The sequence below is a fragment of the Lathamus discolor genome, chromosome 1, assembly GCF_037157495.1.
Source record: "Lathamus discolor isolate bLatDis1 chromosome 1, bLatDis1.hap1, whole genome shotgun sequence".
Taxonomy (NCBI): domain Eukaryota; kingdom Metazoa; phylum Chordata; class Aves; order Psittaciformes; family Psittacidae; genus Lathamus; species Lathamus discolor.
Window position 1 is genome coordinate 91,841,143 of NC_088884.1, and position 21,047 is coordinate 91,862,189.

Genomic DNA, 21,047 nt, shown 5'->3' on the forward strand with positions numbered 1-21,047 from the left:
CTTCTGCAGGGAGCCCTCACGTTCCCTGTCAAGCCAACCATAACCCAGAAACTTCTCCTTCCCAAAACAGCCAAGAGGGGACAGGCAGATTTGCAGACACATTTAAGCACAGGCAGTTACCAGGCTCTGTGGAAAGTGCACTTCCAGCTCTGCTCTTCCCAATCCAGCATTGGGTGCTACTCCTTTTAGAGAACTTAATCTAAACATAGATCAGCACAGTCACCCCAAAAGTGGGAAAATAAAATTCTAGACAGATGGCTCTGTCAGCACAAGGGAGACAGAGCAGCACAGCATGATAAAGGTAGTACCGACAGCACCCTGCATAAAACACAAGCTGTGCTGGGATCCATGACCACAACCAAGGCATCTTCCCAGCAAAATTACTTCCATATCCCAGTTGTTCTAGTAGTGCTTACTATTGATTAACATGGGATTGATTACTAACATTGATTACCAAGGACTGAACCGGGATCTTGAGTGCTGCTCTCCTGCCACTGGCTGTGTCCATAAACAGCCAGCCAGCTTTCACTGCCTGTCTACACAGTGCACTGAACAATCTGACTGCAGGCACAACCTCCGAAGTGTGAGAATGGCAGAAGTAAAATGACAAATGGCAACAATTCCAACCTTCTGGGATACCTGAGTGCTTATAAAAGCAATGATGGCTAGAGGAATATATCAAAGATTAACACACACAGTAAGATGACACTTGACTCCTGTGTTTAAAAGTGCATGGGAATAAAAGGACAAGCAGGGTAGGAAAATCTTAGCCTTCTCCTACAGATGTCTCCGGTGTAGCATGCAGCCTTACATCAGAGAGACACTTTGCAGACAGCTCTGGGTCTGACACATTCAGACCCACCTCCTTAAAGCCAACCTCATACCAGTCAGGGCGAAGAGAGAGAGACTAACCTATTTTACATATATTTGGAAAGCAAACTCTTAAATCACAGCAAATAGTGACAGAAGAGATATATTAAGTCTCCAGCTCCCCTGAAAGATCTTGACTGTAACTGTCCTCAATTAATGAGCACTATTTTATTGGTAGTTCACACATCCAACTGTTTTGGGCACAGTAAATACAGACTTAAGCACAATTAATGTCAACAGAAGTCACCAACAGACAGCAATGAATCTGAATGCAAGAAGTGCTGTAGAAATGATAGCTGTCCAACTACTGCAATGCATTTTAAATCAGGACAAAGTCAAGAAATAGGGGAGGGACACGTTGTCTTTATCCACTAAATTTTGTGTGTTAAAACCAAGCAAATCTGTATTTGTGACATAAACGCTACCCTGCAGCTCCAGCAGACAGGATACTAGAAGAGGGGTGCCAAAGCCCCGTTCTAAGAAGAGCAGAGTACCAGGTTTCACACATAAACTGGCTGATGACTCACCAACACAGACCTGAAGTGTAAAGAAAACACCAAAAAAAGCATGAAAACAAGCAGAAACCATAACTGGATTGCTTACAGCCATATTGTTTTGCTGAAAATATAAGCAGCATTTGTGTAGGGCCTGCTCATGAATCAAGAGGGGATCTAAATCAAAGATCCGCTGACTGCAAGAATAAAAAGGCAGCAAAAACTGTATTCGATCTGAATGTTAAGGAAATATCAAAATAACCGGGACACAGCTGTCAGCAACACTTAAATGCTATAATAACAAAAAAAGGAAATATGAGGACATTGATAGAGAAATATATGAGGTAGAACTACATATAAAGGCACCTCATTTACTTTTACATTCTCTGAAATTAAAAGAGATTTCCAAAGTTGAATAATGATAAAGCAGGCACCGACCGAATAAGTAGCAGGGATTAAGGCAAACATGGAGTTCTGCTGCTTTCGCAATTCCCTCTATAATAAAGGGGAAGACCAGTCACAATGCAAAATGTCATCCTCTACAGGAAGAATTATAAGAAAAATAAATACAGAAACATATAACAAATGTACTTCCTCAGAAAAATACAGGTACTTGGTTTCTACATTGCAAATCTAATGTAATACGTTGACAAGAAAAATATACCAATTTACTAGAAAAATAAGCACTATCCTGCAAACTGTTTGAAAACAACTAAGCCAAAGTAACAACTTCTGAAGGCAAGTAACATGCAGCTGAAGCATACTTAAATATCAGTTCATTAGAAGGGAGCTCTTCAGTACATTTTCCCCTCTGTTAGGGATGTTATTCTCACCTATTTTTCATATAAATAGAACTCATAAAAAGCTAGCAGTTTTCATTCAAATCATGCCAATGACTGAATTTTTTAATACAGTATTATTTGCTAAAAGTTTCTAAGACTTTTTGAAGCCCACACAAATATACAGCACAACTCACTTTGTTTTCTGTACAATAACTAGACTCTTTTAAATAAAGTAGGTGAACAAAAAAGATATACTATAATGAGATCTCAATAAACATCACGCATTGCCCAAAATCAACTTTGGAAAATACAGCTGTTTGGGTTGTAAAAAACATGCTGCAATTGAAATATAGTGCTTTAACCCTTACATAAAATTATCATGTGTCACAATATCTACACAGTAAGGTTAGTACTGAAAACACTAAGGAATGAACAAGTTTAGAAAAAGTTGTTTTGGATTACACCTCTCAGAATCAACAATATAGCATCGCAGAATTCTAGAATGGTTTGGGTTGGAAAGGACCTTAAGATCATCTCGTTCCAACCCCCTGCTATGGGCAGGGACGCTTCACACCAGACCATTGCCCAAGATCCTATCCGACCTGCTGTTGAACACTGCAAGGGATGGAGCATTTACCACTTCTCTGGGCGACCTGTGTCAGTGCCTCACCAGCCTTACAGTAAAGAAGTTCTGCCTTATATCCAACCTGAACTTCAGATGTTAAGAAATTTAGCAAGCTATTAAGCATCAGTTGATAAGGAAATTAAACTCAATCCTTACTGCAAAGCAGACAGTCAGATATATATGTTTAAAACAACTATAACAACAGTTTTAAAATGTAAAAAGCAAACTCCATCCTTAAAATAGCTAGCACTTCAAGTTTGCAAAACACTTTTTAAATATGGAGGGGAAAAAGTCAATAAAGTAAAATTCATTACTTTTTCTATAATTTGTACTTCCCAATATTCCCATGAGAATTCTCTTTGAGGCCTCAAGCCTATACCGCTTGCATGAGAAAATTTGTCAGCTTAACCCTTCTCTGCATCTATTGTGCTGATCATTTTTTTAAGTAACTCTAAGTTTCATTAGTTCAGAACATGAAAAAAAAATGTTTTCCAAATCCACAAGAGGAGCTGAATTCTTCTATAAACTCAAACTCTTACAGAGGTTTTAAATCAATATTTTTAACTTCAGTCGCAGCAAGTCTGAAACACAAGCACAGACATCTACAGTTACAGCAGCTTAATGCCCATCAGCTTGGCTGAAACTTAATCATGGCTTGACCAATTACCGTATTACCCACAGCACACAGGAAGACTGAAACACAAACTAAACTAAGCTTGGTTTAGAAGAAAGATGGAAATACAGTCAGTGTCTCGGGGAGGGAGGAAATAGCAAGGGACTACTGGTCATTTGTCTTGTCTGCCTTTGCTCTACCACCAGCACTACTTTAAAAGGGTCTTCTGTACTACCTCAAACTATAGTTACAGGACTACCCAGCATAGCTGGAAACCTGGAAGGCGTCACAGAGTCTTCTGTGAAGTCCCAAATATATCCTACATGGACTCTTCAGGAATAACACAGATACCACAAAGCACTTCATCTCAGATTTTGAATACAGACATTGAAATTGCTTTGCTATTAATTGCTATGCCACAGCTACTGAAGTGACACTACATACAATTGATTTCTTACACACTAGACATTCTCATTTAACTGTTACCATAGGACACCTAAGGGCACTCTGAAACTCCAGTGCTGGCAGGTACCACTTGAGTAAGGCAATCTAGAGTACTAACCCATGCAACACACAGATATAAACGTTCCTCCTGAGCCAGCAGACAGACAGTAAATAAGTTGAAAAAAACAGATAAGTAAACACGACTTCACAATTTACTAGGTGAAATAAACTCTTTAGTGACAGAGCATAAACTAGATGACAAGATGTAGTGCTCACATTTAACTGAAAACAACTTACCGAGTCCAAACCTGCAAGATTCTGTCAGCCTTTGGTTCCCACTGATGTCACAGATTTTAGCATCAACTGCATAAAAAATAAAGGTTATCTGCACAATTCATGTGCAAAAGTACTTTGAAACAAACCCCACTGTTAACTGAACAATGTACTTAATTTATTCAACCACATAAATTCTTCTTGCGTACTGAACTGCATATTGCTAACTGATGCTTCAGCTAGTACATTTATCTGAGGGAAATACATTTCCCTCAAGTTAATAAATCACTACCATTTTTTAGAGACTGCAAGGCCTGCCAATTAAGAGCACCCAGTGAAATGACTGATACTCACACTTCCAGCTTACGTGTCAAGGGAAGAACATGCACATTGTACCGTATGCCCACAGTACTCAGAGGTAGCTGCACCTATGGATACTGTTTCAGACTGTGCCATAAAACAAGAGGATAATTCACAAAATGATCACATTCTAGTAAAAGGGTAAGCAACACACCATGATGGGATTGGGTTAATATTCAGCTCTCATTTAGAGCCATGATAGTGTGCTCAAATAACAAATACTAAAGCCGAACATTTTCAGGTATGAAGTTAGGCTAAACTGTTATTGCATGATTTAAGAATAACACTATTGATTTAAAAAGCACACCTCATTTTTGTAAATCATAACAAAACCATGTTACTCAGGATATGTTGCTGGATGCACTGTAATATAAGAAGGCTACACCACTGAATCATCATTATGGTTATTACTGATTGCATTGTAATATTCCCAGATTTTCACCCCAGACTGAAACAGTATATTGACTGGTGCCAATTAGCTGGTATCTGGTGTCACATAAATTATAATAATGAGCTCTCTGCATTTACTTTCTTCAGTTGCTTGTGTCACAGTAGTTGTTATTATATGTAAGAAATGCTAAGAGAACAGAGGTACCTCACTCCATGTACGTTGTACCATGAAAAAGCAGAAAAAACATTAAATATTCCCTGGGTCAGGGGTGTAAAGTGGACATTAAGGTCCAGAAGATGACAACTGCGCTACCAAAAAAAATAAGGTAATTCTTAACATTGTTGGAGGAGTGTCAGAAACCTTCTGAGTCAGTCTGCAGTAGGTGAGTTTCGGGGTGTGGTGGGGGGACCAAATGCACATTTAACCTCACGGGGTATCCAAGACTACTCGTCTTTAAAGCCTGCATGTTTCTTCTAGAAGTTTCAGGAAATACCGCGTTCCTTCCTTCCTCCACTCAGCTTATTTACAATTGCTGCACATAAACATCTATTTCTGTTACCCTGTTTTAAGCCAGGTTTCAATTACTGGTGATCTGAAGGTGAATGTCAAAGGGCAGGTCAAACTGAAACTTCCAGCACTGGCTCCCAAACATCTGAATCATAAGAAGGTGTTGCCACTGCACCAGGAGTTGAGGAGGAAAGTGTCCTGCCATGACCAGCCAGAGAAATTACCTAGCAGTCAGCAAAATCCCATGAACCCTGAGAAAGTTCGTGATAGCCTCTAGCTTAAAATATTTATGCTACAACGGCAGCAGATGAAAAGCTCTAGAAAACAGAAATTCAATAGCAGGTCACTTACTAAAAAGCTATTTCCTCTCATTTTTGAGAGTATATAATTCATCAGCTGAAACTGTGTTCACCTGCCAGTATGAAAGAGAAAAAAATTTTTTCAGTAAGAAGCAAAGCTTTAAAGCTAAACATATAATAAAAAGGGAATGTTTAAGTACAATTATACACTTGCTTCCTTTGCTCTCATCTAATTAGCTATACTTAATTACAAAAAGGTCTCCTACACTGTCTACATAGTAAACTGCAAGAAAATTAAATGAACAATACAAATAAGAAGTTCAAAAAGCAGCAAATACAGAAGCAGAATTTATAAATTCTACATTAATTTTTGAAAGCAGGTCTCCATTTGTGAACTGTGGCAACTATCATAGCACCAACTCATTATTAAGACTGGAAAAAGTTCACTGCCTGTGAAACACTGATAGAATCAGAAAGAAGGTAGTAGTGAGGATAATACTGGTTTATTAACGGAAAAAACCTTGTAGCCAGCTACAAACAGCTTTTATGTGATACACAGTCAAGAAAAAGGAAGGTTTCTGTGAAACCTGAAACAGAATATGGATGTATAAAATCTGAGGTACTGACAGACTATATGAATGTAATGCCTTGATCCTAATTCATATGACAATATTCTAATAGACAAAAATCTCGTACTACAATTTATGATGTCTGCATTGCAAAACTAGACTGTCTGGATGGAGTTTATATTGTGTAGGCAAATAAAATAACAAACTGTTTAAGAAGCACCAAAATGTACTTTCTTACAAAAACTTACTATGCCTATTTCTTGGATTAAGTCATAATATATTTTATAATCAAAGAGGGATGTAATTAATGTCTTCAGCATAAATGTCTTCTACTATGGTGTACCGATTTTAATCCAAAATGCTGATCCTGCATGATCACCCAAATTGAGCTTATCACTGTGGCAGAAATGTCTACCACTTACCATCTACCAACAAAGGTATTGAAAATCCAAGCTTCCTCAAAGCAAAGCCTCTTTCTTAGAATAATCTGTAATAACTTTTGTGTTTCCTGCTATTAGAGCTTGCACAGTGAACAATGTAGGCTCATCTCCCCTGTGTTAACTTTCACATCTTTAAGCCACTTACACTGTCTGTACCCCCAATGTCTTTCTTCCTCTCATACATTACTATTTCTCAATTACTAATCAGCGTGAGATGATGTATGTTTTCTCACATGGCTTGCTTAATCTTTCTGAGGATGGTCTCTACAAGCTGCTTCCTACTCCGTGAAATATAGTTCAACACTCTTCAAGTTTTCCCATGTTTTTCTTTAGACAGCTAAATGAAGAGAAAACAAGGAGCTCTAAGCCCCAAGAGGCTCTCTAAATGGCATTGTGGCATGCCTTAACACCTACCCTAGACCACTTTGGCCTTCTTCCATCCTCCCACGGAGATGAGAAGAAAACTGCAGAAATTCTGGCAAGGGAATGCACTAGAACACAGCTGTACTTTATTTCTAGTGTATTATTTTTACAAAACAAAACAAAACAAACAAAAAAAACCCACCAAAAGATTTATTTTGCTCCCTCTCCTTCACAGAAAAACAAAGCTCCTATTAAAATGACACCTTGTGATATATTAAAATCTTTCTCCATGTTGTTTTTGTTTCTATTAGAATTTAAAACTTTATGGTTGGAGAACGTAACCTCTGGGCACCTCAAATCTCACCAGAATAAGCTCTTCTATCCTAACAAGAGATATGAAGAGACTATTCCCTGAGACAAAAGGTGTTTGAAGCTTTTGAACCAAAAGCGTTTCAAGCATCAGAGAGCTTTGATCCTGCTTAGGAGATGAAGCCCTTGGCTAGAAACCTTAAGCCCTGCTCCACATAATCTCTATGCAATCCAGTTGCCAGGTAGAACCCAATCACCCAACCTTTCAGCAGTTTCTGGGCTCTGCAAAGACATACCTGACTGCTGCTAGTATTTAGGCAGTTTTCATGGGCACAACATAGGTGCAAGGCACCAGAGGTCAGCTAACACCCTGTGTCAGGTCTGACCCTTATTCACCATATCCAGCCCATTTGTAAGATGAAGGGTTTAGAACTTAAAGGTCTTCTCAGACCCAGTTGATTCTATGAACTGAAAACAGCTCAGTGAGTCTGCGAAGTTTTCACTGGGGGAAAAACACTTTTCTCTGTGCTCCTGTATCATAGGAGCACCAGGGTTTTTTTCCAAACTAAGTGAGGAAGGGAGGCACATAACCAAGCTGATCCTCTCCTATGCACAGATATTCCAAGCTATGCAACAGGACACAGCTAAGAAGCTCTTCCACCCCAGACCACCAGCACATCTAGTGCTGCTACAGACTTCCAGGCCAGGACCTATCCTACTTTGCACTGGCTCCCTGTATTCTTATGCTTTATTAATTCATTCGGAAGAATGTATCTTCCTGAAGCGGAAGTTCTGGGGCCAGTTCACAAGTTGCACTGACACCATGAAGTGCCAAGGCCATGCTGACACACAGGAAAAATCAGACTTGCAGTAATCCTGCCCACTTCCCACAGCCGTGGCAGAGCCTGGCCATACCTGGCAACAGCAGGCAAAGTATGCTTCCTATCTGCATCATCAGATACCTTTTTTAAACTCTGTCTGGTCTAGTAACAAGGCCCTGGAAACAGTCCAGTTCTATTTGTTAGAACTGATCATTTCCATAAGTTAAAGTCATTAGTGGGTGTCCTGGTTTCGGCCAGGATAGAATTAATTTTTTTCCTAGTAGCTGGTACAGTGCTGTGTTTTGGATTTGAGAATAATGTTTATCACACACCAAAATTCTAGCTGTTGCTAAGCAAGGTTTACACAGAGCCAAGGACTTTTCAGCTTCTCACCTCATAGCAAGTAGGTGGGGAGCACAAGAAGATGGGGAAAACACAGCCAGAACAACTGACCCCAACTGACCCAAGGACTATCTCGTTCCATCCTGCATCATGCTCAGTATATAAATGCAGGGAAAGCTGGCCAGGGCTGCTGCACGGGAACTGGCTGGGCATCACTCCATGGGTGGTGAGCAACTGCACTGTGCATCACTGGTTTTGTACATTCTAATTCTTTTATTATCATTATTATTATTATTTTCCCTTCCTTTTCTGTCCTGTTAAACCCATGAATTTTACTTTTTTTCCTTTCTTCTTCTCCCCCATCCCACTGCAGGCAGGAGTTAGCAAGCTACCGTGTGGGTGCTTAGCTACCTGCTGGGTTAAATCGTAACAGTTGGGACCAACAATATTGCTAAGCTGCTGACTGAGCTGATTCTGATGAAAGATAAATTTAAAGAACTTTAACAATTTGCAGTCATTTTCAGCCTCTAAGACACAAGAACTACATTTATTCATGTAACATTTCATCACACAGCCCTCTGTATTGTCCATTAATGTGTTCATGCTACAGAAATGCTTGCAGATAAACCTTCCTTACCCTCTCCACTATGCTTAAAGAAGGTAAATGCTAAGGAATACAGTCCTTCAGTTCCCAAAACCACTTTTTCAAAATTAATGCCCTATCATTTACACCCTGCTCCTGTGGAAGTATCTGCCAAGTCAGGCTTTACTAATTCCTTTCTTCCTACTATTTATAGCCAAGAAAGTGGGACATTCTTATAATAACCAGTTATAGACACTGTGAGTACTCCTCTGACCCCACCACCCCCCCCATGCTTCCTGAACAGAAGTTCACACCAGGTGTCCATTGCTATAAAGCCATCTTTTCCATGGATACCTGCATCCATAATGGGCAAGAACATGCACCAACCAACAGCAGAGCCAACTCTTTTATTAGGCCATTGGTCAAAACATCAACAGTCCAGAAACCAGGGCATAGAAATCCGCCTCCCATTATTTCTGTGGCTCTGTTTGCATACACACTTCTATTCAACCGGGTTTCTGAATATCAAGAAAAAGCAAAAGATACTAAGCCAAGATGCTTTGTGAAATAATCAATAAAAGGCACACCTGTTGATTTTCAAATTCTGACCCAGGGCACTAAGAAAGCAAAAAGACACATTTGTGCTCAGCTGCAAAGGCTACCAACAATAGCAGTTTGCAGTTGACTAATGCTCCTGCAGGGCTTTCTTCCACTTCCCACCCACTTTCTGTGTTAATATTTTAGCCTTCATGGTGTGTGCAAATTTGATAAACAGAGACTTCACTCCTACCTAAAGAGCATAGACTACAGAGTCAGAGATGGTAAAGTGTCTTCTTGCCACTTTATCAAGACATGTTAGCCCTGATTTCCATGACAACTACAACCAAAAAAAAGGTGCAGGATATTCCTGTGTTTCTTCTTTTTCTAGCACCAATGCTGAAATGGGGGAGCTAGCGACATACTTTAAAGCCAGGTGACAAAAGGAGTACAAAGAACATTTGACATTAATAGCAAAGCACTGAGCTAAGAATATTCTACTTTTTTGACATGATTTGTGTTTAATGATACCCAAAATGAACAGAAGAGATGAACAGGATCATTCTAAGAATGCAGAATGGATTTTCTCAAACACTGAGAACTTTTAAACAGTTCTTCACAGCACACATTCACACAAGGCTAAGTTCAAATTAATAAATCCTATCTTTTTCTTCCCTTAAACTCTGATTTGTTGGGATTTAAACAGCCAGCTGGCAAGTGACTCTTCTGAGAGAAGCGACTCAGAGAAGCAAGAGGAACATCAGGAAGGGTCTGAAAATGCTGCATTGTCCCAGCAAGCCACACTGGCACAAGTAAAAATAACTTTAATCAACAGTCCCTAGAGAACAAAAACTACTTATTGTTTATATGCATTTTGCCATATTTCTGCGTTAAATAGCCTCACCAGGTTAGAGGAGATAAATCTCCACTTATTTATGTTTTATCATAGAATTCCAGGTTAGAAGAAACCTCAAGGATCATCTGGTTCAACCTTTCCTGGCAAAACCACAGTCTAGACAAGATAGCCCAACACCCTGTCCAGGCAAATCTTAACAGTGTCCAATGCTGGGAATCCACCACTTCCCATATGAAGACAGGCTGAGGAAGTTGGGGCTGTTCAGCCTGGAGAAGAGAAGGCTGCGTGGGGACCTAAGAGCAGCCTTCCAGTACCTGAAGGGGGCCTATAGGGATGCTGGGGAGGGACTCTTCGTCAGGGACTGTAGTGACAGGACAAGGGGTAATGGGTTAAAACTTAAACAGGGTTAGTTTAGATTGGATATAAGGAGGAAATTCTTTCCTGTTAGGGTGGTGAGTCACTGGAATCGGTTGCCCAGGGAGGTTGTGAGTGCTCCATCCCTGGCAGGGTTCAAGGCCAGGTTGGATGAGGCCTTGTGTGGGATGGTTTAGTGAGAGGTGTCCCTGCCCATGGCAGGGGGGTTGGAACTAGATGATCTTGAGGTCCTTTCCAACCCTAACTATTCTATGAGTCTATGATTCTATGATTATTCTGATGGCTGATTGTACTCATTGGGAAAATTTTTCCTCTTGTGTCCAGTCGGAATCTCCCCAGGAGTACCTTCTGCCCATGACCCATTACCTTCCCCGTGTGAATCCTTATAAAAAGGGAAATAATCTTTATAGCTACCCTTTAAACACTGGAACATGGTGATAAGGTCTCCCCTGAGTCTTCTTTTCTCAAGGCTAAACAAACCCAGCCCTCTCAGCCTTTCCTCATGTGGCTTCCCAGTCTTCTAATCATCCTCATGACACTTCTCTGGACCCTCTCCAGCCTGTCCACACCTTTTTTGTATTGCAGGGACCAAAGCCAAACAAATATTCCACGTGTTGTCTCAGAAGCACAGAGTAGAGTGCCTCTCTAGAAGCAGAGGGATGAAGACTTTATTATCTCTGCTGGTGATGTCCTTGTTGGCTTTCTTTGCAACAGCTGCACACTGTTTACTCTTACAGAGCTTGTGTCCACCACGATCCCCAGGTCCTTTTCCATAGAGCTATTCCCCAGCCAATAAGATCCCAGCCTGCACTGCACTCTTAGATTGTGCCTACTCAGGTGCAAGACCTTACACTCGTCCTTACTGAACTCCATGAGGTTCTTGTTCGTCCACTCTTCCAGCCTATCCAGGTCTTCCTGTGGCGTGGCTCTCCCTTCCAATGCATTTACTTCCCCACCCAGTTTGGTGTCAGCGGCAAACTTGGTCAGAGTACACTTGATCCACGACAAGTGCAAGGTCCTACATCTGGGTTGGAGCAATCCCAGGCACAGCTACAGGCTGGGCAGAGAAGAGATTCAGAGTGGCCCTGCAGAGAATGACCTGAGGGTGTTGGTTGATGAGAAAATGAACATGAGCCAGCTTCAGCGTGTGCTTGCAGCCCAGAAAGCCAACTATATCCTGCGCTGCATCAAAAGGTGCATGACCAGCAGGTTGAAGGAGGTGATCCTGCCCCTCTACTCTGCTCTTGTGAGACCTCACTTGGAGTATTGTGTGCAGTTCTGGTGTCCTCAACATAAAAAGGACATGGAACTGGTGGAACAAGTCGAGAGGAGGGCCACGAGGATGATCAGGGGACTGAAGCACCTCCCGTATGAAGATAGGTTGAGAAAGTTGGGGCTGTTCAGCCTGGGGCGTGTAGCAGCCTTCCAGTATCTGAAGAGGGCCTATAAAGATGCTGGGGAGGGACTATTCATTAGGAACTGTAGTGATAGAACAAGGGGTAAGGGGTTAAAAGTTAAACAGGGGAAGTTTAGATTGGATATAAGGAGGAAATTCTTTACTGTTAGGGTGGTGAGGCACTGGAATGGGTTGCCCAGGGAAGTTGTGAACGCTCCATCCCCGGCGGTGTTCAAGGCCAGGTTGGACAGAGCCTTGGGTGGCATGGTTTAGTGTAAGGTGTCCCTGCCCATGGCAGGGGGGTTGGAACTACATGATCTTAAGGTCTTTTCCAACCCTAACTATTCTATGATTCTATGACCCTATCTTCCAGATAATTTACACAGATATTAAACATTGTTGGTTTATATACTATATAGACATATATGCACAATCATACATAGTAATTTTATGTATCATATAACTTAGGTATTACATAAACAGTACACCTACTGAAATTAAGAGGCTGTAAAACTCCTCTGTGCTAATGCCAACAGAAAGGCCCTTAGAGCCAGTAAATGCAAGCTTTGTCACCTGTGACAACCAATCTTCATGTGACATTTATCTGTACAGTGCTGCATCATGTACTATCTCCTTAATCATCTTCATGCAAGACTTACATTTGCCTGAAAACCTGAATGTACATTTCATCCTGAATCTTCTTACTACCTCCTTCTGTCTCTACAGCAGTATTATTTTCCTTTGTGACTTGCAAATTCTTACAACCGACAGTCAGACAGATCTTCAACCCTTAATATTTTTGGACCAAAATTTGGTTTTGGTAACAACTTTATATGCAAAGCCTGAGCACATTTAAAAGTAGAATCATACGGCTTCTTTTCAGACTGACCACTTAAGTTTCCTATTGCCTTAGTCTCAGTTTCCCATTTCTGGCTTGAACACTGTGACTTCAGACAGTACAGCCTTCCAAAATTCTTACCTCACTTCATCTGGCACCTCAAACCAGTTGCTCCCCACCACTTTTACCAGGTGACCCTCCTGGTGTTCCTCAATTCACTTGTCCCCTTTTGCACAATGTTTATACACTAGGTTTTGAAAGCTCTTCTAATTTTGTCCTTGTAGCCACTTCCTCTCTGTCGTAGGAGCTGAAGCAGAGCACATGTGTAAGCCAACCAAAGCACTGAGGCTGCTTTAGTTCCATAAAGCATCTGCCTGAAACCCTTTCTACATATCCCCTTGTGCAGTAAGTGTGAAAGCTACACGATGTATTCCCAAAAATCCCAGATTTGGCTCTCTGATTCATTCAGAAATCCCTCAAGTACAAGGACATTCGCACCACAACTGAGTCAGCATGTACAGCTAATGGAAGCCACAGGTTCATCTTACATGGGGGACACTTCGAACTTGGTGAGCAACTTCATGACTTGTTGCTTCTAAATGAAACCCGACAAATCTATTAGATTTGTGTAACAGCCATCTGATGGCTATCCTCTGTTACGTATAGAGGTTTTATTTTCCAGTACTGTATTCCAATGAGCCAACACAAAGAAGTCGGTCTGCAAAACACTATATCCTCAAGTACTTGCTCCCACATATTTTTCACAACCCCCTGTTTATAACACTGGAAATGTTATACAACTGCTCCTGAAGGAATAATTCTAAACCATAATTAGTGAAATATTTTGTTTTCCATTTCTTAACTCATTTCCTGCAGAAGGTTGCAGTGAGTTTGCAGAAAACAACAGTATTTGGAAAAGTAATTCTTAGGAATTGAAAAGTTCAGAGAGGGACTCTTCATCAGGGACTGCAGTGATAGGACACGGGGTGACAGGTTTAAACTTAAACAGAGGAAGTTCAGGTTAGATATAAGGCAAAAGTACTTTACTGTGAGGGTGGTGAGGCACTGGCACACGTTGCGCGAAGTGGTAAATGCTCCATCCCTGGCAGCGTTCCAGACCAGGCTGGACAGAGCCTTGGGTGACTTGGTCTAGGTTGAGGTGCCCCTGCCCATGGCAGGAGGTTGGAATTGGATGATCTTTAGGTCCTTTCCAACCCAAACCACTCTAGGATTCTATGATTATATCTATATGAGGGATGTCTGGAATTTCAGTCATTGATTCAGGAGCTGAACAAGCACTGAAGTATCCACTTGCCCTCAAATACTTCACTAGAGATGGATGAGCTTCAGCACATACTTGAATGCCTTGTCGAGCTGCAGTCCTTTAGAGCCCATCCTAACAAGGAGTAGTTCAATCCATTAAATACACTATAAGCATTATAAAATCTGAACAGACTTTAGTTTCATAACTAAAATTTTGAAGGCACTTTCAAGTATCTATGTTTCTAAAATCATGCTGTGAAACATACATGACACATACTCATTTTCTCTCCAAATGTTATAAGCCAACATTTTCTAACAGTAAAAGGAGAAAAAATGCAGCTTACTATAAACAGCCAAAACACTCAGCTACAGCAGTATGTCAACTACAGTAGCAAATGATATTTAACTTGAAATAAATTATGGCAGACACCAGCCAATAAAAATGAGTAATTCCTACATATAAGGACACTAAGTCACGATGACTGCCTAGCATATGCACTTGGACAGACATGACAAAGTTCCTGATTTTGAAGCTGCTGCAAAGAACAACAACTGAACTCTGACTTTAAGTTCTTCACTTTGCCAATGTTTATTTTTAGAAATCATATCAAGGTTCACCATCACGCCTTAATGTAATTTCTAGGAGAAGATACTGCATTAATTGTTTGGAGAGAGAACCTTTTTTAGTTTCTTGAACAGAAGATGATCAATGAGATGTTTGGTTCTGACAGCTTATGGGTGCTAGAGCATTCCATATTGAAGAGAAAGGGAGAGTAGTCCCAGGCAGAAATTCTGTTGTGCAGAAAAGGTCAAGAATTTTTATTTCTAATATTTCCTGTAGTCAGTGCTACTTTAAAACTAAACATTACACATTACTCGTTCTATCAGAGACTAAGGGCTTCTTTTATGCAAATCAACATGAAATCACTGACATTTATCTTAATAAAAGCTCAGGGACCTTAACCCCCTAGGAGGAAACAACCCTAGAAGCAGTATCAACTACAGGAAGAACAAAAACAATGGTTTGGCAACTATCATTATGACTCAGAGGAAATTCATTGAGCACATCAAAGCCAAAGCTTTTCATAACAAAAAGAAATGCTAAGAATACATAAGCACACATCTACAAGAGTATTTCTTCAAAACCAACAGGAGGCTGTACTAGTGCTATATGACTAAAGATACTACTGAATTAATAAAAATATCCTAATGACTAAACCTCAGTATTTACCAAATAGGAGGTAATAAATAAAGCAGCCATTTATTTCTACATGGCCTATAAAAAGCTAACACAGTAGTAACACTAAACTCACCAAGGAGTTCAACATTAAATAGTAATTTGATCATCTTCCTTCCAATAACTGATTTGAAAAGAAAGAAGTGGTTTATGACTAACCCACCGTATTATTTTTTTTCTGATCTGCCAAGCTGCCAAGTCTTTGCTCATAAGAATAACAAATCTCCTCCTCAAATACCATGTGTACAAATAGGTTTAACCATTTGAAGCTTTATGTTACAGCCATCTTTAAAAGCAGGATTCTGATGCCATCACCTCCAAGCTAAATGAGTATGGTCTGATTTTCAAAGTGGAACCTCTTGACATTGTTTTTAGAATCACCGACTTGTAACTCAATTCACTGAGTTTGTAAAACTCAGTATGTTTTTAAAAACTATTAGTCTTGCAGAGACATACTACTAAGAGATATAGTACCTAAACAAGAGTCTCTTCTCAAAGAAGGTAAGTCTCAGAGGTGCTACTGTTGGAAGTACCACCATAGTAATTTCAGTTAGTGTTAACTGGTGAATCCTTTATTGAAGGTTACTGGTCTAACTCACATTAATCTAGAGTTGTGTCACAGAGTTTGAATAGATCTCTTATTCTTTCAGCTTGATTTCCTAACCCCAACGTAACTGACTGAACCATGAAAAGACAAAAGCATCCAATCCTGAAGAAAAGGATAAATGCCCAAATCCTCCAAGTGTTTTGCCTCCTAATTTGTCTTATTTCAGAAAGACATTCATACCAAAATGCCTTGCCTGATTCAGCACTTGCTGCCATTTCACTCTTTCTACAGACAGTGAATCAAGGTGCTCCCAGGCAAGTAAGTTTGAGGCTCCTTTTTTCTTCCCCCAGTTAAGGTGAGGATAGAACAAACACTATTATTAAAACCAGCCACAAAACAAAGTAAAAGCAAGCACTATGAGGTATTTAAACTTCTGCTTTTGGCAAATTTCTGGCATTTACTGTGGAAACAAGCTGTCTGCCTTAAGTGTGCTTCTGCACTCTGTGCCATACATTATATCCAGAGGACAAGCAAAGGAACTGTAGTCTACAGAAATCCTCTACCAGATTAAGCCATCTAGTGCTGCATCAGGAAGTCCCATAAGGCAAGCTCTCCTCTTTAATGGTCAGTGGTTGCACAAAACCTGCCTAAAGGGATTTAAGCTTTTTCCCCACTATTAAGGCAACAGACGCTTGGGCATTTGCATGTGTAGTGTTAATTCCCAAGCTGCTAGCCTCTTCTCTAGCTACTGAACTTCTTTGAAAACACTGCAGAACTGGGTTATCTCTCTGTTGGCAAAATGAATAGGGTAAGTAAACTGTTCTGTGCTTTAGAAAATAAAAAGATCCTAGAGTACGTGGAGCATGAGAGCAGAACAGAACTGCGAGGAAAACCTGTCAAAAGGAGAAGAAAACCTCATCATCCTTCTATGTAAAAATATGCTTGATGCATTGCAGTTTCTCACGGTGTCAGGTTCATCCCTGCTACAACTTCAGCATTAATGATACGATCAATCTTTTAAAACCACATGCAGCTTTCACAGATAAACCAAACCCAGTCAATAGGCCATCCCAGTTAATGAATGTTCATACCTTGGTTTTGGAAAAAAAGAAAAAAAAAAAAAAAAAAAAAGCCTCCAGGGAAGATATTCTATTATTTCAGATAGTTCAAATGCTGATACAGTGACTATTAATAGCTGTCTGAAACGGTCAAACTGGAATATTTTAAATGGTAATCATTGCACAGTATTTTACTGATATTGCAAAGGACAACACGAAAGCCATCAGTGTAACTGGGAATTTGATTAGTCTGATGATTTAGTGAGACTAAGTATATAATAATATATTTACAGCAACATGATTCGGTCAAAATATCCATGTTGCCACTTTAGGTCAGAAATCGCACTTTACTCGGCAGAAAAACTCTTGACTAGATAGAGGTCATTTCCAACAAGAAAAACTGGTGTTCTGTTCAATTCCCCTTCCCTCCAGTATCAGCCTCTGTGACTGGCTTTGTTTCTTCTAGGTTCTGCAGCATATCTGACAAAGTTATTTAGCGGAAATACTTTAAAGTATGACTGTTAAGTACCACTACTAATGACCAGATTTCACGTGTTTTCTATGGTACAGCTGAACATTCTACTTGCCATATACACTTTTCCGCCAACTGAATCTAACCATAGAAAGAAAACCCTCTCTCTTCTGAAACTGGAGGAGGGAAATAACCCAGCTTCCAGCTGTGTTACTTAATTAAAATTGCCACTTCTAATTAAATTGCTGGCAAAGCACTAAGGAAATAGTACCACTGTTACACCGAATTTATGAAAAAAAATTCATTACTCATTGACTGTATTTGCCCAAAGCCCTTTCGGCTAATTCCAAGAGCGCACAGCCATTGTACGCACGGAACAGCTGCAGGAGATGGCAAGGCTTTGTAGCTCAAGAGACAAAAAAGTGCACTTCTTCCAAAATATCCATGAGAACTGACATAGAAAGCACTGACGATGTACAAAAGCAAATCTCAGCAATTTCTGCTTCTTCCCAATACAGCTCATCAGTTTCAAAATCAAATCTGCACTTTAATTCCTTCCACCACCTCTTACATACCTGTGGCAGTAGTTTCTCTGCTGCCTATAGCTTTTGAAAGAACAAGACTGTGACAGGAAGGTAGCTAATAAAATAAACTCTTCAGAATAATTCATTAACAGATGGCTTCTTCTCTACACTGCACTGGTGACGGTACCCCCTGAGTGCTATGTCCAGCTGTGGCCTCCTCAGTACAGGACAGCTCAGAAGCTACTAACAATAATAGCCCAGTGAAGGGTCACAAAGATAATGAAGGGACTGAGTCATCTCTTCTGCAAGGAAAATGATGCCCATCTGAAGGGCCAGAAAGAGGACACAGCAGACTACATGCCTGTCAGTGTGACCACAGTGCCAGGGAAGGTTATGGAGTAGATCGTCCCAAATGCCATCACATGGCATGTACAGGACAACTAAGCGATCAGGCCCAGTTAGCATGGGTTTGTAAAAGGTGGGTCCCGTTTGTCTAACCTGATCTCCTTCTATGACAAGGTGAGCCACTTAGTGAATGATGGAAAGGCTGTGATTGTTGTCTGCCTACAGCTCTTGACACCATTTCTCGCAGCATTCTCTTGGAGAAACTGGGTGCTAATGGCTCGGACAGGTGTACTCTTCATCGGTAAAACTGGCTGGCTGGCTGGATCCCAAGGCGTGGTGCCAAACACAGTTAAATCCAGCTGGCGGCCGGTCACAAGTGGTGTTCTCTAGGGCTCAGAACTGTTTAATATCTTTATCAATCATTTGGATGAAGGGATCGAGCGCACTCTCCATCAGTTTGCAGATGACACCAAATTGGGCAGGAGTGTTGATCTGCTTAAGAGCAGGACGGTTCTACAGAGGGATCTGGACAGGCTGGATCAATGGGTGAAGGCCAATATTATGAGGCTCAACAAGGCAAAGGGCAAGGTCCTACACTTGGGCCACAACAACCCTATGCAATGCTACAGGCTTGGGGAAGAGTGGCTGAAAAGATGCTTGGGGGAAAGGGACCTGGGGGTGTTGGTCAGCTGGCGGCTGAACATGAGCCAGCTTGTGCCCATGCAGCCAAGAAGGCCAACGGCATCCTGGCTTATATCAGCACCAGTGTAGCCAGCATGACCAGGGCAGTGATCATCCCCCTGTATTCACACTGCTGAGGCTGCACCTCAAATCCTGTAGTCAGTTTTGGGCCCCTGAATACAAGAGAGATACCGAGTTGCTGGAGCAGGTTCAGAGAAGGGCAGTGGAGCTGGTTAACGGTCTGGAGAACAAGCCCTATGAGAACCTGAGGGAACTGCGGTTGTATAGTCTGGAGAAAAGAAGGCTGCAGGGAAACCTTATTACACTTTACAACTACCTGAAAGGAGCTAGTAGTGAGATGGGCATTGGTCTCTTCTCCCAAGTAGCAAGGGATAGTATGAGATTGCTTAGGTAACTACAGGTGAAAGAATATCTGTTAGCTAAATGGGATGTCCATCATGACCAGAATCTCACTATCACAGAGAGCAGGATTAGGCTGATAGCCGAAAAAGACTTTAATTCCCCAGACTAGGCATGGACCAATGTTGATTTCTGGCACTTACTGTTGTACCTACTGAATACAACATGCAACAACATCTACCACAAATACAGCTGACTAGCTTTTTCTTTGGAATCTGCCTGCTTTGCTCCTCAGGCAACATAGAAGGGAGAGTGTCTGCAAAGAAGCAGAAAACTTCCTTTTCAAAAGAGAGATATGTTTCCACCTTTGCTCCAAATTTTCCCTTGAATGGATGTATCAATGATGAGAGAATATTACAGAGAGGAAGCATTAGTATGCTGTGCAGCATAAGCCTATCTCAGACACATGCACACAAGGGCTAAAGCAGCTTTCACAATTAGCAAGTCCTACACAGCTCCCTTGCACCACCCTCTCACTTCCACACAACTATGCAGAAGAACTGAGTGATAGTGCCATGGAAAACATTATTCTGAATTGTTTAACTTCCACATTCTTCAAGTCTGATTCAGAAACTGTACTGCTGCTGAACTGTGTGCAAGGTTATCATGCATCAGGTATGAACACAGTTGTCTTGAGTCTTCATCCACCCAGCTCCTACATGTACAGTACTGAAGTAAAATCTGTGCAATACAAAGTAAACACCAAGAATCCAACTGTGGCGTGGAGGTATGATAGGGCACCAGAATCTTGATTACCACTGGAAATAATAGTAGCACAACTATCTCCTCCACAGCAATGCCCACTGATATCTGCATATTCCTGAATTTAGTCCTGAGCAAGGACAAAAAGCCTTCAAAAGACAGACTTTTTAAAATTAAGGTTTTAGAGGTGCTCTTACTCAGAAGAGCACTATTAGGCCCCTTGGTAAGCACACAAAACCAGGCACTCGCACCCTTCATTGGCAGAGGGCCAGTCACTATAGTCATTACTCTGGGAGAGCTCTCACTGATGGAAATGGTCCACAGTGTGCAACTTATGAGTCATGCTACAAAAACTTGGCTCCTGTAGTTATTTCCCATCTAATTAAAACTCACTCAAACACCCCACAATCTGGCTTTTACCATAACAATATCGGTATCTGTGTCTGCTGCCAAAAGGCTGTTCAGCACCACAAACTGACTCTCGAGGTACCACATACATGATACAGAAAGAGAATGCAAAATGGTCTATTTTGTTGCCTCTCTCCTCATAGGACCCAGTTACAGGCAGCCAGAAATGAAGCTCCTACTTTTTTTTTTTTTTTTTTGAGAATCGATGGAAGCAGCAGTACTACAGTGTAAAAGAAACATATGCAAAAAGTAAACTGTGTCCACGCATTTTAGGCTAGTCTAAAAGATTTTTGAACATAGTCT

General features: G+C 40.9%; 1 protein-coding gene across 7 annotated transcripts in view; it reads right to left on the reverse strand.

Moving 5' to 3' along the window:
• Positions 1-21,047, reverse strand: part of CAMK2D (calcium/calmodulin dependent protein kinase II delta) — a 160,541-nt gene that overhangs the window by 94,497 nt on the left and 44,997 nt on the right. For 4 of the 7 annotated variants that reach the window (XM_065686246.1, XM_065686256.1, XM_065686269.1 and 1 more), the window contains one exon: positions 4,126-4,191. The exons of the other annotated variants lie outside the window; for them this stretch is intronic. In XM_065686246.1, the coding sequence (XP_065542318.1) occupies positions 4,126-4,191 (66 nt within the window). The remainder of the gene's footprint in view (positions 1-4,125; positions 4,192-21,047) is intronic. 7 annotated transcript variants of the gene reach the window in all.